The sequence below is a fragment of the Syngnathus scovelli genome, chromosome 5, assembly GCF_024217435.2.
Source record: "Syngnathus scovelli strain Florida chromosome 5, RoL_Ssco_1.2, whole genome shotgun sequence".
Lineage (NCBI taxonomy): Eukaryota > Metazoa > Chordata > Actinopteri > Syngnathiformes > Syngnathidae > Syngnathus > Syngnathus scovelli.
Window position 1 is genome coordinate 15,851,952 of NC_090851.1, and position 19,278 is coordinate 15,871,229.

The 19,278-nt window shown below is 41.1% G+C and overlaps 1 protein-coding gene across 1 annotated transcript; it reads right to left on the minus strand.

Moving 5' to 3' along the window:
• Positions 1-4,930: 4,930 nt before the first annotated feature.
• hpgd (15-hydroxyprostaglandin dehydrogenase) lies at positions 4,931-19,012 on the minus strand. Its single transcript, XM_049721580.2, has 7 exons — positions 18,539-19,012; positions 18,021-18,144; positions 13,473-13,579; positions 11,581-11,677; positions 9,190-9,266; positions 8,912-9,075; positions 4,931-7,033 (listed from the first exon to the last, which is right to left on the minus strand). The coding sequence occupies exons 1-7, from the start codon at positions 18,629-18,631 to the stop codon at positions 6,910-6,912; spliced, it is 786 nt and encodes a 261-aa protein (XP_049577537.1). The 5' UTR covers positions 18,632-19,012; the 3' UTR covers positions 4,931-6,909.
• Between the last annotated feature and the right edge of the window lie 266 nt (positions 19,013-19,278).

The following is a 19,278-nucleotide window of genomic DNA, read 5'->3' on the forward strand; positions in this document are numbered from 1 at the left end:
TGTATGTGCAACAGGAAGTCCCAATGATGTGGCACACGCCACCTTGCTCTGCAGTCATCAAGTCCAGAACCATCCTTTTTTGCAAGACCATCAGTCCAATAGCCTGAATCTCTCAGTTGTGTTCATCATTGACTTGCAGTGAGAGATTCACAAAGATTTGAAAATGATAGTTCAGTGTCTCGATGAAGACTGATTGTTTTCCAACTCCGATCCAAGGAAAAAGCGCATGAACGACTTTGTCTCTGACGGACCACATTTTGTGGCTGTCAGGGACAGTCGCACCCCAGACGGGGTAATGTGGTTCAAAGGCTGCAACAGCCCTGCGTCGACGTCCAGAAGAGTTGTGTGCTGTCGTCAGCTGATGATGTTGTATCCTGTAGGTGTGGTCGGTCCCCCACACTGGTGCACACACCCGTGTCAAGTTGGCGGGCAGCATCGGACAACTCTTGTGACCACAAAACCACGAGCCATTCTGAATGAAGTAGGTCCCGTCCGATGGTGCAGCCATGTTGGTAGGAGAGCCCTTACGCCTTGAAATGGCTCTCCCATCCTGGCACTCAGCGGTGATGTCCAAAGCTCCCATCCAGTTTCCTCCTGGAGAGCAGTCGTTAATGCATTCGTGGCTTTCATTTTCTTGGATGAAACACGTGTAGTCCATTCTAGGTAGCCTTTTTGTTTAGGCCACTTGTGGCATCTGTCATCCTTCAACAGTCACATTGAGATTAATACAAAAGAGTTTGATCACAGGTTCTTTTCTGTGAGTCCAGGGCAGTAGGGGTAGCGTCACTGACTGTGATAGGACGGAGTTGAAATCCAACTCCTCCCACAGAGGTCATGCATTTCGCTTCGGTGACAGTCATTGTTCTGGCCTCCAGGTGAACTTGCGTGGAGGAAGGGGGGGGGAGTTTGGAACACACAGCATCCCTCCTGTGTGTGGGATCGCACAGTGAACGTCACACACCGGTACCAAGTGTTGGTTTTGTATGGGTTTCTGGAGTCCCATGACCAGTAAAGAGTTCTCATCATGTGACCATCTTTTTCCTCGGACGACATTGTCACTTGGTCTATTCAGATGAGCCCATAGACCATAGCACGCTTCAGCCACAACGCAGCAGAGGATCCACCTGGCATATGGAGCCCCATTGCTATGAGGATGGCAGAGACACCGATATTTCCCATTGCCGAGTCAGAGTGGGGATCTTATGGATTCCATTCTTCACCAACATTGAGACGACCCGCCCTAAACGATGAAGCCCCTTTGTAGTCAGACTTCCCCCCACTCCGAAAATGGGGTACAGCATTCTCTGTAACGTCCAGTAGTTGAGGTGAAACTTCGCTGGCCCTTCCAGCAATGTTCAGTGCAGTGGGAGTAGTCAGCAAGACTTGGAATGGTCCCTCCCACCATGGCTGGCCCAGTTTGTCCTTTTTGACGACCTTTCTGTCGTCTCTGGCTTGGAGCGGTTGTTGACCTGTGGGAAAGAAAGATCAGGCGGCAGTAAATTTGCATTTGACACATCTTTCAGTTTGAGTCCTCTGATCATGCTATCTGCCAAGGACTGTTCTTCGTCTGTTCTTTGCAACTCTTGTAGTCAATTGTATTGCCCTTTTGAATTGGGCAAATAGGAGTGTTTGCGGGAAGAGTTTGAGCGCTTCCTAATGATTCCTCCTAACCAAAGACCATTTATGACAGTGGCTATCCCATTTATTGCCTCCTGTTTTAAAGGAGATTCTCTGATCTTGGTTGGATTTGTACTGGAGTAATGGACATTAAAAGTCCTACATCAGATGGGCACTTTGTCCACAGTTTTTCACCAAGCCCAGCCAATTCCCCCTCCTCCTTTTCATTCAAGTGTTGATTAGCCAGGGAAGCGCATAAGTGCGTGCCCTTAACACCTACGCCACTTCCTCATAGCTTATTTAGTCACTTTTCAATCATCTTCCGATTGCTTCAAGCAAAAGTTTGAAGAGCTTGAGAAAATTTTAACTTAATGGTATGACGCCATTCCACGTCCGGCCCTCGCTGTGTGGAGTTTGCATGTTCTCCCCGGGCCCGCGTGGGTTTTCTCCGGTTTCCTCCCACATTCCAAAAACATGCTTGGTAGGCCGATTGAAGACTCCAAATTGTCCCTAGGTGTGAGTGTGAGTGTGAATGGTTGTCTGTCTCTGTGTGCCCTGCGATTGGCTGGCAACCAGTTCAGGGTGTCCCCCGCCTACTGCCCGATGATGGCTGGGATAGGCCCCAGCACGCCCGCGACCCCCGTGGGAACTAAGCGGTTCAGAAAATGGATGGATGGATGGTATGACGCCAAATGTATTAGAGAATCAATTTGTCGTAAAGTGTTGTATTATTACTATCTTTCACTATCTGTCCTACTCCCTCCCTCCTTCTGAGGCTTGGCAACGCCCATGCCTCACACTTTGTCAAACTTGTTTTTTTTTTTTGAAGACGTGTCCTTTACTACATATGATTCTATCATCATTTAATTTGACCTTCTTTCCAAAACACTTCTCAATTTCCCAGTTCACACATTAATTCAAATTAATCAGAATTGTTTTCTTTGTTTTTTCATTTAAAGAACTCAATCTCTCAGATTTAGCTCACATATAGAAGTATGTATAATCTTATAACACAACCAATCGATTATTCCTATTAAATGTAGCATTGCAATGTCTTAAATTCACAATTTTGCTTCTTCCAAGCATGTTCTGTTGTTTTTTTTTTTTTTCCCGAATTTCTCATGAGGGCTTGACACTAACATGCACTAGTGTGGATCAGTTTCTTCGCGCAAACAGATTTTTCTCTTTTCCTCTCATTTTTATTTTTCAAAATTCTTTCTGTTCTGCGGTGCAAATTGGATAGACCACAGTCTAGCAAATTTCTTTACACTACAAGTTTAGCCAATTGTCATCATTTTAACACATACACATATACATGCACAGCTCTCGCGCGCGAAAGGTAAGTCTCAGCACCAATGATTCGTCACAGGCTGGCCATTTCCTGCAGTTGATCATGAGCTGGTTCCTGCCCACACACGCGAGGACAGCACATTCTAATTTTTTATTTATCTTCTAGAAGCAATTTGCATTTATTTACCACTTGATTTGCAAATTTTAACTTTAGTGTGCACACAATTTGATCTCTGGTCATTTGTCATTGGGCATACAAACAGCATTGTCATACTTCTTGTATGGACAGGAGCTCTAATAATCTAAAAATAAATTCTAATAATCTGACAATGACATGTTTTGTTGTATGGACATCTATTATTTCTTTCTCTGTATGAGCATGAGCGGTCAAAGGGGAGGAAGCTTGTCATGCTGAAAATTTGACTTTTGCTCTGCCTCTTCCTCCGCCCTTTGATGGGTTTTGTTTTTTACGACGACACTCTCTTGACCAGTGTCCATGTTTCCCACAGTTCCAACAGTTGTCTGAATCTGATGAGGGTTTTGATTTGAATAGTGGCTTGTGACCTTGTTGGTCTCTAACTCTTCCTCTGCCCCTTTGGGAACTTTGGAAGAAGACCGTTGTATCTTCATCTAGATCATTACCATCATCATCTAGATGAAATTCATCAGAACTTTCGCTTTTTTTGATCACTTTGTCAGCGTCTCTGGCCCACTGCATGGTCGTTGTAACACAAGCAGTGTCCGCTTCCACCAAGTGTTTCCTCACCCAGTTGCCTAAGTCAGGGGGGAGACCAGTGAGGAGCGCATTTTTAAGATGTTGCTGATAAGCACTCTCAGCTGCATCATTGAATGGGATGCCACTGTGCACCCTGAATTATTTTTCAAATCTTAATTAGTAAATGGCGGCCTCATCACTTTTTATCTATTTTTTGTCTTTTGAATTTGTTCTCTTCTCTCTTGTGAAGCTTTCAACCACACTCTAGCACAATGCACTTCTCTCTCTTTTCTTTCCTTTCTCAATCCCTTTGGCTTCCTAGCCACACTCTCCTCCAAAAGTTCTACCACAACGTTCCACATTTCAACTTTCCTTGCACCCCATACTTTTTCTACCACTTCGGTATGTATTGCATACAATTAGAAAATCTACTCGCCATGTGCTTCTCATCTCCTTCAAGAGCTAGAGATTTACCGTTTTTATTTCCCATCTTAATTTTAGTAGTTTTAGTTTTTCCAATTTTTTTCAAGTTTTTTTTTCTTTGAGGATCCTCAATGCTACTAGCCAGTGTTATTGCCGTGGATCAATGCTAGAACTGCTTTTTAGTCAATTTATCCTACCAGTCACACTCAACCACACAACTTTCATGCAAACAGCTTGGAAAAACGGACAAAAAAAAAATCTACGCCCTTCTTCAATTAAGAAAAAGAAGCTCTGTTTTTTTTCTAGCCCGTTTATTCCACTGGGAGTCGTACCCAAGCTGTTCTTTGGCCGGAAAAACGGACAAAGAATAATCTACGCTCTTCTTTGATTAACAAAAAAGAAGCTCTGTTTTTCTTAGCACGTTCCTTCCACTAGGACACTAACCCAAGCCCGATCCCTTAGCTTGGAAAAACAGACAAAGAAGAATCTACGCACTTCTTCGATGAACGAAAAAGAAGCTCTGCTTTTCTTAGCCTGTTTCTTCCACTGGGACTTAAACCCAAGCGATATCTCGTGCACCTCTACTTTTTATGCGTTTCACATCTTTTACTTTAGGGCTTTTACTTACTTGTGCCCTGGTTCGTTGCACTACCGGACCCCGTCAATCCACTGTTGTCAGACGAAGGCAGACCTAAGATGCTGGCCCAGCGAAGAATTTTCTTCCCAGGTCTTTCTTTTCTAGGTCCTCCTAATGGACGCTGGCTTGTCAGCACGCCGTCCTCCGTCCACCAGCAGCGGGTATGAGGATCCGGGTCACGGCACCAAAATGTTAGAGTGGTGCTCACTCTAACTTATTTTTGCAAGAACCACACGGGAGACAATATGCCCTTTTTAAGCACTTGCAAGTGGAGAATCATTCGTCGCTGTGCGTACAGCGATGATCGAATGAGGTCTGACTCAGGCCTCTTGCAAGAGCATTTTTATTGAGCGAAACAGGGTGGGGGTGAGAGTGAGGGTGAGAGTGGACAGGATGGGGTTGAAGCCCCTGGCCTCTGGTCAAAGCATAGCAGGGTTTTTTTTTTACGACGTTGCGTAAACAGAACAACTTTGATTGCTTCCTCTGCAGCTGGTCAATCAGTTCAAAAGATCTTAGCACTTTGTTCTACTACTTTTGTTAAGACTGGACAAGCTAGGTTAATTATTACAGGTTACATTCCAAAATAAGCATAGGATCAAGCTAATCTATCAACCCTAACAACAGGTGTATTAAATAAGTACGTACATGAGCTATAAAGGTGTCATGGTCTTGATTTTATTTCATTTGCTTCCACCTGCTCCAAAGCTTTAATAACTTTTGATTTTCTCTTTTAGTCTCCAAGCACAACTCTGGCAGCTGCTCCCTTTGCATACATGCATTTGAGGATAAGGTAAAACAACATCAACAAACAGTATATTCAAATGTCAATTATCACTGCTCAATGTGTGGTAATTGGCAGCAAACATCCTTCTAAGTCAAAACACAAATGCAAACAATCCCACGTTTTTTGTGCAAATATTACTTAGGTAATAATAGTTAGTTACAGTAGTGACTGCTTAATTACAGAAGCTTCATGATTGACTATATATGCAATATATATATATATATATATATATATATATATATATATATATATATATATATATATATATATATATATATATATATATATATATATATCAGCATATATATATAGCAGCAGTAGTGCTTCTTCCTGGTTTTAAAAGAAGAGAGAAGAAAACAACAAGGACGAAGAAGAAGAAGATGACAACCAAGAAGATAACAACGACCAATAAGAAGCAGCAGAGGAGGAACAGGCATGGCCATCAAACTTGATTTTAAAGGTTGAACGTCGCATTAATCCACCAGGATTGTACCCTTGGCTAAAATGCATGGCAGGAGTCTTGTTCTGGTAAACCATTTTAGGTTCAAATAAAAATATTTTAACTGAAGTTTTAGCCAAAGTTCCGTTGTATTAGTCTGTTGCCAGCGGGCAGAAGACACTCCTCACAGAGCCTGCGGCTCGCTATTTATTCTTCATTTTGCATTTTAAAAGGTAAAATTATTAAGTCTATCAAGTTTTAGAGGAAAAAAAATTGTCATCAAAAGCCAACCTCGACTTCGCGGATTTCACGTATTGCGGGCATTTTCAGGAACGATTTGAGGAACGAAACCCGCGCGATAATCGAGAGACCACTATTTATACAAGCACCCTATAAGATAAATGCTATAAGACCCTTCAAACCTAGCACAACTGGCGCAATTTGGTCATGATGAGTGGGCCAAAATACCCGTTCAGAGGTGTATGTCTCATTGAAAGTTCATTGTAGTTATTACTCTATCAAGTCGTATTTGTCATTATTTTTGTCCAGGCCAATTTCATGCATTTGTTTTTCAAAATAATTCTGATGAAACAATTCAAAAGTAATATCTGATTTTCATTTTCTATTTTGCACATCCATTTGAATGTATTACTTTTGTCAGATTCTATGACCACTGTGGTTTTTTGGGTGGTGGAATAGCGGCCGGGGGTCCATTGTATTGCACTTTTGGTTTTCTGAGGGTTGCATTGGTAATAAAGCTAGTACTGCATTAATTATATTATTTTGTCATAGAAATTTGTTCCTTTATTTGTATTGACATACTATTTAAGTAATGTTCAAGCCACGTTGTGCACTAGAATCCAAACATTTGTGGGTTCTATGCTGATAGGATTCCCACCACATGTCCTGACATATCAGACTATTATGTTCCCGTCTTTCAGGTTACAGCTTTGTACCACTGCTCTCTTCAGCTCTCCAGCACGGGGTAATCCATTATGCAATGGTCAAGCAGACATGGGTTCATAAGTGTGGAAGTGGATTCCTTTGGAGCATGTAATCTTCATCACTGCACCGTTTAGGCTGGTGTCGTTAATCAATCTCATCATACCTTCTGCGATCATTGATGGCCTGGAGATGAGGAAGGAGATTGGTATTAAACGACATTTAAAAAAAAAAAAAAAAAAGCCACTTAGATTAGCATAGACGAGACCAGGCATGTCTAGCTCCCGTCCTGGAGGGACGCAGTCCTACCTGTCTTCTAAGATCCTCTGCTGCAAGACACCTGATTCAAATAATGAATTCATCAGCAAGCTCTGATGAAGCTTGATCATGGAAAACAGGCAGGACAGCAGCACTCCAGGACTGAGTTTGGACACCCCTGCACTGATCTGGTTTAATCACTTCTCTGGAGAGGCCTCTTTACTATTAAAAAGCTTTGCCAACATCTTGCACTACGCCATAAAATACTCCCCACAATCGCAACTATATATCTATACTTATATCAGCCTCAATTATGGATTGGGGCTTGTAGTGTTAGTGTTGACTTTATTATTTAAACAATGTTCATCATCACCTCTGACACTACTGGTTCACTTTAATGTGAGTAATTTAGTGTCACAAGCCATTTGTTGGCTGATTATAACTATACTATACATGAATTTCCTCAAAGACAAAACATCCTCCCAACTCCAAACAACATAAACAACTTGACAGTAACAGGAATCTAAACAGAATAGGGTAAAAAAATCACAAAAAAACTGTGCTGTCTTCTATACTTTTCAACAAATGGTTTAACTAAATCTTTAAGAACTATATCTGGATTTATTGTCAGCCTTTTGATGTCCTGTATTCAAAGAACATATTGCGAGCTGAGTTAATTCATAGGCCACAGATTCATACATTTTCATTTCAACCCAATTTTCTGTCAACCAAGACATCACACACGAAGGCCGTATTTTTCTACACTGGCGACTGTGCGCTTGCCGTAAAATTAGCTTCATTCATGCCAGCGCAAGTCTGGTCAAGCATTTTTGGGCCATCTGGCCATCAACTCATCTGGCAATTTGGTAAAAGAAAGAAGTCTGTGTTTGGCAAAAAAATGGATGCATCATCATTTTAATGCTGGGTTTAGTTTGGCATGTTTGTGAATTTGTTGACACGTTATACCGCACTAGGTCTTCTTGGCGTGCCTCAGGGGCATTTTGCAATTTGGCAACAAAAAATAGACAACATTTAAGACAGGTCAAGGGAGCTTTATTTCGATGCGCAGGTGGTCTAACACAATTTTGGTGTATTTAATTGAGGTGCAGGCAGACAAATTTGGCGCTCTGCGGTTGTTCATGGTGGACATCATGATTTTTCATTTAGAAATATGACGACAGCGTGGGACACTCTGAATCATTGTAGAAATCCATTGATTGAAGAAATTATAATCATTATCATCTCAAATATATTTTATTAGCAGTGCCTTCAGTATTAAAAGGAGAGGGGGGCTGGCATCCACAGCACCCACACCCCCACCACAATTTCAAAATCCCCGGTCAACGTACATGAATTAAGTGCACGTTGATCGGCTGATCAAGAAAAGATTACCATAATGTCAGGCACGATGTACTCGGGTTTGTGTGTTGAACACCCCAATTTTGATGCAAATGAACACCACATTAATGTGCAAGGAAAAGTCTACTTCCATCCAACAATGGCGCGCACAGACAGGCCTGCTGGGTGAGAGGCCTGGTCCTGAGGTCCACCACAATAATATAAATTTCCTTAAATTCTTTCTTGTACAATTAAAATTAAATGATTAACTGTAAAAGCAGCAAATTAAGATGATAGTTCCGTAACTACTTTTATTTCTATTAAATCAAAATAAATGGTCAGCTACTATTTCAGAAGAGACTGTTCAAGCTTAGTTGTTCCACTACATTCCATTACAGTTGGTAATCGCATGATTACAGAATGAATTACAACTTTTATGTTTGCATGTGTTATGGAAGGCATACTCACTGTAAAACTCCAAACTTGTTCATGCTGCGCTTGAAATCATCCTTGAATTTGACAAATTTCCCCATGTTTTCCTCCTGTTCTACTGAGTGGAGCAGAGGAGTGTCGACAAAGGCAGGACACAGCACATTGATACGCACGCCGTAGTCACTCTGCGAAGATGCATCCTGTAAAATATGACAGTGATGTCCCACCGTAGACAGCATTCAAAGTATATGTTTGGTTTACATGACTAGCTCCTATCTAGCTACTAATGGTGCATTTGAATATGTGCTACTTACGGCCATAACCCTGGTAAAACCAATGACTCCATGTTTTGTGGCTGTGTAGACAGGCTGGTGAGGAGAGTGCAGGAAGGCTGTAGCAAAACGATGCAGAAAAGACAGCCATATTAATGTTAATTAAACATATAGCAATAATCTAAAGAAAATATCAACAGCTACTCCTTCAGCCATCACCTTATCATGGCGGAGGGGTTTTTGTGTCTCTACATTGTTGTGTTTTTATGCCTTTATGCCTAGGTGAAAAACCAGACAAAGCACTGCTTAATAACCCCGAAGTAAAGATATTCATTGGGCCATATTTTGTTTCGCCTGGACGCGGATCACCAAGGCCCTTCCCTGAAGCTAAGCCCGAAAGTTGGTGGAGGGGTTTTGTGTCTCTACGTTGTTGTGTTTTTTATTCTTTATGCCAAGGTGGAAAACCAGACAAAGCATGGCTTAATACCCCAAAGATGAATAAATCCATTGGGCCATATTTTGTTTCACCTGGATGCGGATCACCAAGGCCCTCCCCTGATGGAGTTGACTGAGTAAAATTAACCAAATGGGGTCATATGTGAAAAGCAAACCAGTTCCACCACTCCACTGTCGATTCAGGTCCTTGGAGAAAGTCATACTACTCCATATATGTTGACTACCTACAATAGTTAGTTTCCCCATTTATATAGTTTACCGTAATTTCCGCACTATTAAGCGCACTTAAAAACTTAAACTTCACTAAAAAAACCACAGTGCGCCTTTTAATGCAGAGCGCCTTATATATGGATCAATTGATGAATTTGTTGATTCACACTGGTTTGTACACAGCGCTCTGCCAAAATGTTTCAGTACGTCTTAGTACGACTAGTAAATTACAAGGTCGCATTGCTTCCCAGCATTACGGCAACCGTGGTCAGGGGGCGTCACTGAGTAGCTGTTGTACCCACGAGGCTATTTCATTTCAAAAGAGGCTGTTCCGTTAATGTTTTCGAGTACGTTTACGGATCAATATCCAATGGAATCATGAATAAGCAGCACCAATGTGTTAAATCAGTCTTTAGTCCGTTGCGATCACTTTTATGGGAGAGAGTTTGAGAAATGTGATTATTTACAGGGGGCTGCCACGACACTTTGCTGAGGCTCATGGGAGTCTGCGAACTGAGGCTCATGGGAGTTTGCGGGTGGCTAGTGCTATAATGATAGCTGCTATAAGCACGAGGCTATTTCATTTCAAAATAGGCTGCTCCGTTAATGTTTCGAGTAAATTTACGGATTGATATGGAAGGGAAACCTAGGTAAGCAGTACCAATGTGTTAGATTGAACTTTAGTCAGTTCGGATCATTTTATAGGAGATTGTTTGAGAAACGCGATTGTTTACAGGGGGCAGCCACGACACTTTGCTGAGGCTCATGGGGTCTGCGAGCTGAGGCTCATGGGGGTCTGCGAGCTGAGGCTCATGGGAGTTTGCGGGTGGCTCATGCTATAATGATAGCTGCTATATGCACAAGGCTATTTCATTTCAAAATAGGCTGCTCCGTTAATGTTTCAAGTAAATTTACGGATCGATATGGAAGGGAAACATAAGTAAGCAGTACCAATGTGTTAGATCGAACTTTAGTCAGTTCCGATCATTTTATAGGAGATAGTTTGAGAAACGCGATTGTTTACAAAAGGCTCATTGTTTATTGGCTAGTGGATGCATACCGCAACCATAGTCAACCTCAGTTTGTTGCAATATAGCTTCTATTTTATGCGCCTTTTAATCCAGTGCGCCCTATGTATGAAATAATTTCTAAAATAAAAAATTCTATGAGGGTGCGCCTTACAATCCAGTGCGCCTTATGGTGCGAAAAAACGGTAATACACTTCTGCTTTATGGTAGGTCTCAGGTCAAAGCACAAGGTGAGACAGGATGTTTGTGGGACAGTTCTATAGGTAAAAGTACTCACCAAAAGGTCATTTGTTTATAATGAGGCTTTGTCATTTTATATGAACAACAAGAAGCAAGATGTTGATCCATCTAGCAAGATGTGCATTTCTCTATTCATTCAGTACAGGGGTCCCTGATCCCAGTCCTCGGGGTCTGGTGTCCTGCCTATTTTTACATGTCACTTCTGCAACACACCTGATTCAAATCTTCGGGATGGTTATCCAGCTTCTGTAGAACTTGCTGATCACCCAACCATTTGAATCAGATGTGTTGCACCAGGGGAGACATGGAAAACATGCAGGACACTGGCGGACACCGAGGCCCAGAATTGGTAACCCCTGATCTAGTGAGTCAATGTCTGTGTATGAATTTAATTTGTGAAAAATTTGATTTGCTCTTGAAGGCGAAAAAAATGGTGGCAGTGCAAGCTATTTGTCCACATGTGACAGTGTGCACAATATAGTGTGTAACTGTTTAGTACCTGCCATAGAAGAAACATTGATGATTGTGCCTCCTTCCTTGCCATGCTCCTTACTCATATGTTCTAGAGCCAGGTAGGTCCCATTTATGACAGACGTCTGTAACAAAATGGACAACCTCATCATGGTGACATTCTTCACAACAGACGTGTGGCACACAAGCAGAAATTAAAATCTTAATAATTTTTTAATTACATGTTAATCAAAATTGGAACATTTTGTTCAAACATGGTAACAACTTAGGAGCGATTTTACGTCCTTACTAGCACATACCAAGAAAATCCTATAGAACATCAGATAAGTCCCCTGGAAAACAATCCCTGCTTATGTTTGTTGATGAGGAATTTCCTCCTCTTAATTAGCTCAGCAGTCAAAGATGGTAAAGAAAGATAAACATTTCTGCTCTCGGTGCTCAGCCAAATTGTAGAATTACAATTACTTTGCAGTCATATAATAGTTCACGAGAGCAACTCCTCTTTTTTCCTTCTCATGTATTTTTCTGTGTGAATCCATTCCCGAGCTCCACAATGCATCACATGAGGCACGTGGACGGAAAATGTGTTAAAACGGAAGACTATTGCTCTACCTTGTTGTCTGTCAAGAATAGAACCTCTGGATTTACATTAGTATGATCTTTGGTGTTGAAATATCATATACAAAATGCTTAATTACAAATTATTTTATGGTTTGAGGACATAGGCATATTTATAGAAGAAAATGCTGAGTGCAAAACGATGATTTGTTATCGTAACATTTCACTTTCAACGAAAACTTTATAAATCTCCCAGGGAGTCTAAACATTGCTTTTTTATTTTGTTTGCTTGGCAGAATTTGTACAGTGCTAAATCTTCCCCGGCTCCCAAAAAAGTGTCACTCCTGCTCCCGAGGCTGTGTGAATGACAAACTAAGAGTTGACAGCATTATGCCTCTGGACAAAGAATTGGCAGGAACAGGAAATTAGTCAAGCCACACAAAGGAAATATAACTCCAAACAGCACTAAAATAATCGAGAAACAAGTTTAATGTACACAATCGCTCATAAATTCAATTAAATCACATTTTAAAGGCCGCTCCTCCGGTGAATATGATGACCATCTACTCAAAACACTTCACTGTAAAAAAAAAAAAAGTTTTTCTAATTCACTCGCTGGGTAGCTGTAGTTGGTTTACTTACTTTACTCATTTGGACCCAGCAGACTTGGTCAGAGATTGAATTTGCGCGGTCAAGAAATATGAAGCTGACTGCCTATTTGAAGGCTAAAGCTCAACTAAAGTTAAAGCAAAATAATACTGAAAATTGATTGTCCTTCATTTGATTAGGCAGTATATGAACATTAAATTAGTAATGCAAGTATTAATGGGAACTGATTCCCTGTAAAAAAAAAGAGCTAAATTTGATTAAGTATCAAAATAATGACATAACCTGCGCAGCATCCGTTTGACCTGTTTTGACATAGTAAAATAGTACATGGCACTGTTCTTCTTTTTTTCCTGGTTTATTTTGCTGTAAAACTGCATCAATAAGTGCTGCCATGATTCAGATAGCACTCCTAAAACTGTAAGGTGTCATGTTCTCATTTACAGCGGCAGTGGTTGGCAAAGGCAGGTAGCCTGTCAGCCTCCACTGTAGGTCAGGGAGGCCCAATTCTGATTCTCAAAAGCCCCTATCCAGCCTGTTTTAGGTGTGTCACTTCTCCTAGACACCTGATTTAATAGATCAGCTAATCATCCAGCTTTGGGAAAGCTTGATAACGTTTCAGATTTGTAGTCTGTTGAGTGAATCAATATTTGGAAGCTCACAAATGTACTTTGTGGGGATTCTAAGGAGTACATTGAAGTTTGTAGTATTAGTTAGCAAAATAAATAAACTCCACACCTATTATCATCACCTCACCAAGTTCACTTGAATGGTCTTCTCCCAGTTCTTTTCATTGTTGATTCCAGCATTGTTGATGACAATGTCTAGACGACCAAACTGATCGACGGTGCTCTGGAAGGCATCTAAATGACAGAAATCAAATGGCATGAGTGAATGATTCAAGACATTTGTATAACAAAGGATAAAATTTGACACGGGCTCTTATGATAACAATCGTTGAATGCAGGGTTTCTCAAACTACGTCAAGAGGAGCAGAAAAATAGTACTTTTATGATTCTTTTTCAACAAACAAAATTTAACTTTGACAAGATAGTTGTGGATTTTTTTTGTTAAATTCCATCATTTTATGTACTCATTCACTTTCCAAAAACAAATGTGAATGGAACGCATTTGTGATGTGACACACATGCACACAAAGCAAGACGCCGAATGACAAGTACAAAAGACGACCGGCAGTGTTTAGCCTCCATAGAGGCTCATCCTATAGAGGAGCGATGTGCGAGGAGGTCAAAATAGGTAGGGAAAATTAGATGAGGCTTTTTGATCACTTTTCCTGGAGACCTCTACTAAAGAAGACATCACATCACGATTGCCGCGCATGATGAATGAACCACGTGTGACTTATTGCAATACACAGGTCAAGTGGATAGTTTTCATTTTTTGTAATCTTTGCTTTAATATGAATTGTTATGCCTCAAAAAAACATAGTTTAAATCAGTGGTTCTTAACCTGGGTTCGGCCGAACCCTAAAGGTTCGGTGCGTCAGTATCAGGGGTTCGGCAGAGCCTCCACTGCGGAGGTCTGAACACACCTGAATTATTGTGTAAATTCGTGACGACACATATCTGAACTGGTCTCACAAAGGCAACAGCACAAGTCACACTGATTTGCAGGTATGTACCGTATTGGCCCAAATATAAGACGATATTTTTTGCATTGAAATAATACTGAAAAAGTGGGGGTCGGCTTACATTCGGGGTCTAGACATTATACCCAGTTACAACGCTAGACGTGGCAGATATCTTTAAAGGTAATGCTGAACTTAACTCCCCAGGACAAAGCAAACCCGTCACAAAGAATAAAAATAAAAATAGCTGTTAGAAAGGTTCCTATGTTGATGTTAAAATGTTGGAAAGTTACGTCACCGTGCCTTAAGTCTCGCGTGAGTTACCTCAGCTTATCGCGATTATTGGAGCTTGTGCGCAGCGGTAATTTAAAGGTTGCTGGTATCGACTGAGTATGTTGCTGTGATCGTGTGCGTCTTTGACACAAAGTGAGTATATGCATTTCATTGTTACTACTGTCTACTGTTGTGCCGTTTGTCTGATTGCGGTTTGTTTCGTGCGTGCGCCGTTTGATAGCTTCGTCAAACTCCTTTAAGTTTGCTTCACATTGTACGAGTAGCCATTACGCAGCGGCACGGCGACTAACAGTCGCCAGCAAATGTATTTTGTTGTCTCGATGACTTATGTTTGGTGTGTTGCTGAGAGTATTTCATTTATGGTTATTTAGTATAGCGTAACCGTTATGCGCAGTTAGTTATGTAATGTTTGCCGTCTACTAGTGTTGTGTGATGTTAGAAGTTGAGCGTTGACTTGCGTGCTGTATTTCTGTCTGTTGCAGAACCACACACCACACACACCACACACACCCCACACACCCTTCACACGCTTCATACAATAATCACACACACAAAAATCACATTCACACCCAAAGACTCACCCATGTGCACTACACACACCTGCTCTCACATCCTTACGACCAAACATGTGCCTATACCCTTTTGCCAGTTTGCCTGTATGCAACTATGAGCCACAGTGCCTGTTACTTTTTTGCCAGTAATTCAGTAAAGCAATCAAAACTGAACCACATCTTCCCTCCTGTGTTCTGACCGACACCCGGGGGCGAAAAGAGCATAACCATCCGAGCCAATGCCCTGTACAGTCCTCAGGCTCCCCAATAATAGCGGTAGCAGTTTTCATTATTTTATTGCAATGTTTTTCCTTATTCAGCTTTGTTTCAAGACTAGTTACAGTTAGACTTCACTTTGATGGTTAATGCAGTTATTGCAATTTTGTTGTTTTATCACAGTAGATTGGTTTATTTACAATTCAAAAACCAGAAGCCATTCATTTACAAATGTGATTGCATTTTAGTTTATACATTTAAATATTCAGATATTAAGATGTGATAGACAGTTTTTGCATGATTTGAATGAGGCAAAATAACATGGTTTTTCTCTCGAATATATTATTATAATCATTTGTTTCAGATTTACTGTAATTATTTTCTGTATAAATATTACATTTGGTGTTCAAAAAGTCTTTTTTCAAACTTAAGTCTTGAAAAAGAGGGGGTCGTCTTATAATCAGGGTCATCTTATATTCGGGCCAATACGGTAATTTGTTTTGAGTTCATGCATTGTGTTGGTTATGTTCTTTGAACAAGGTGATGTTCATGCATGGTTCATTTTGTGCACCAGCAATAAATAAATATTGAAGTCTTGAATTTGAAAAAAACACTTTGTTCACTAAAGAGGGGTTCGGTGAATGCGCATATGAAATTGATAGAGTTCGGTACCTCCTATAAGGTTAAGAACCACTGGTTTAAATGTTTTGAATAAATCTGCCCAAGAGGGACAGAGAGAATATTGATATTGATTATTTTATATCTACAATGTTTCAGTGTTTTTGTTTTGCAAATAATTTCCTGGAAGATTTCTTATTTCATTATTACATTATTTTGCTGCATTACACTTAATTTGAGGTCGTGTTTTAATGCCCGCCATATGATAAAGGATGATGTAATACTGGTGAAAAATAAACTAATCTCGTCTAATGGAATGTGACTTATACTAGAAAGCAACTGCCACGGGGAACGCTACTCCCACTGAAAATTACTGACCAATAATTGCAAAAAAATTGCAAAAATTATTTCCAACCTTTGTTGCCATGAGTACAAAGGAAGAAAACTCATGGTATAGCCAACATTATGCCATCAGGCCATGTGGAGCATCCTTTGAATTAAGATCAATTACTTGTGACATATGTTATACCCCCCAACAGCAAGGAAATTCTTACTTCCTCAAATGAGATGCAGGCAGAAACTATCCATGAACTATCCATTAGAGTGGATGAGAGAGTTGTTAAGATGAAGAAGAAGAGGAGGAGGGCATCTCGGGGACCCACCCTAATTGGTTAATATTGATCAAAAAGACCTTCTGTCTGGGGTTGTTGGCCCCCATAAATTAGTCTGTACCCCTTTACTCAAGGTTTAGTCTTATGGCACAACCTGTTTGAGGTCTGCGTGCTTCTTTTTTGAGACGACATCCGGAAATTTCCAAAGGCAAAAAGCTACTACTTGTATGTTGTTGGTCATCAGCTTTATTTTTTCTTTTAATCGTGATAGTATAGATGGGATAAATTCGCTGCAAAACAGGGCTGGATGGTTCACAGCTTGCTTCAGCGGAATGCGGCAAAAATTAAGAAAGTAAAAAAGTATGAATTGTAGCCCCTGACAGCTGAGCTTCTATTCACTTAGAATCACTTTCTGGTGATTTCTGGTGACTGTTGATAGCTTTGTAACCCATTCCTTCTTTTATTACCGAAGAACGTATCTAAACTTGGTCCATGATAGCTCATTTTGAACTAGAAATGATATTTTATGCTTTCTCTATATCTTCAAAGTTTCTCTTCAGCTGTCTAAACCACACGTCATCTCCAGTTAGTTCAGAACGGTGTCGTTGTACTGTCTCCCTTTTTATTTACGGATTCAGTACATTTTCAGTCACTTAAGGACCCGTCAATGGCTTTTTCGTGCACAAATCCCTCCCACAGGGAGCCACCAGTTTGTTTATCTCCACATGTGAACAGACAGATCAGGTTTCATCAACAACTGAAGAGGTGGTAAAACCTGCATGTGTCAATAGCGGCTGCATTCCACACTTGGCCAACACACAATCAGAAACAAACACACCTGACTTCAGAAAAGTTATCTTTTCATCACATACTAGGTAGACACATTCTAATTGACAGCAGTCACACATTTAGAAGCAACGTCAAACAGCATTCCACAGTTCCTGCAGGGTTTTGCAGTGTCACACATGGAAAGCACTTTCCTTTTGCTTCCTCGAAGGCGCATTTCCCCATATACAGTGCACAATGTTCAACATAACGCACTGTCGAACCAACAGTAGAAATGCAGCGAAACAAGCAGTCATGTGACTACGTACAAGAACAGACAAGCTTCATTTGAACTGAACTCTGATTGCTGCTTGTCAGCGAGAACCTCAAGTGACCGGATTGTCACAGCTTGTCTGTGGCAGCTGTTCTCACACTCTCAATGTAACCGTCAGCATATGCAAGCATAGAAGCAAGGAAACGCTTCTGGAAAACGTTTGTAAAGCCTCTTGGAAAGTCGGAAATCATTTACCAATCCGAGACCTTTTATGAATTCGCTATCGTGTTGGGCTAAAACCATAGGAACAAAAATTTGACTTTTCTATTATGGGATAACTATATGAAATGTTCCCTATTACACTATGTCACTCCCACAAGCTGTTACCTCTCAGTGAGTCACCATTGGAAACATCACACTGAATAAAAGTGCAGCTGTCAGCTCCAAATTCCGTGTCCAGTTGTTTCTTGCACTCGTCACCACAGGTCTTGTTCAGGTCAACCACAGCCACCTAAAGGACACAAAAGCTTGAAGGAAAACATCAAAAGGACTGTGCTGATGTTTTTGTTTGTTTGTGTAAAATAAATACACTCGACTGCCAATCAGTCTCAGGTAATATTGTCAGTATTTCAGCCAACAATCCCCCAGACCGCTTCATCAAAACAGTCACTTTCATGACTAGATCATTCTATGACAGTGATGCAAATTAGCACACAGAATCTGTGCCACCAGGTGAAACCAAAGCAGTTAGGTCAAAACAGGTTGTGCAGCAAAAGATAAGAGTCAAGACAGTTGTGCAAGAGCTGTCTATTCAGGGAAACACAATTGGTTTCATGGCAATGTTTCGACAGAGTGAGAAACGGTCAAAGTGATGACAAGAAGCGGTTAGACAGATCAGGACTGACCTTAGCTGAGCTCTGTAGGAGGGACTGGACTACGGCTCTCCCAATGCCCTGAGCTCCCCCGGTCACCAGAGCCACCCTCCCATTCAAAGACATGATCCTATACACTTTGGCTTCTCTGTGTCAACCTATCGCTCACTTTGAATTCTTTCTTTTTTGCTGTCCACCTACCTGAGGACTCACATACCTATCTGACGCCTTCTCTGTCTTTGAACACACTCGGAGGCTTGCTCAGTATTCCGTCTGTTTCTACTCTTTTGGTTGGGTATTGCTTTCCCTCCCCCTTTTCACTGTCTCCCTCTCTCCTTCTGCCTATCAGTCCAAACAAATACTGTGTGTGTGTGTGTGTGTGTGTGTGTGTGTGTGTGTGTGTGTGTGTGCGTGTGCGTGCGTGCGTGCGTGCGTGTTTGTGCGTGAGTGAGTGAGTGAGTGAGTGAGTGAGTGAGTGAGTGAGTGAGTGAGTGAGTGAGTGAGTGAGTGAGTGAGTGAGTGAGTGAGTGAGTGAGTGAGTGAGTGAGTGAGCGCGTCATATAGTCTAAGTAAACTGTTGGATAATAATTACAGATTTATTCAACAGTTGTACCTGCCCTCCTAACTCCACCTATTTCCTTCCCCACCCCTTTCTCAGCACTCTTTCACGCCTCTCATTTTCACATTCATAATCTACGGGATATCCTACAACTGAGTACAACCATTTGGATCCAGTATTAACGATCTGCATTTCCCATCTGGAAAGACGTTGA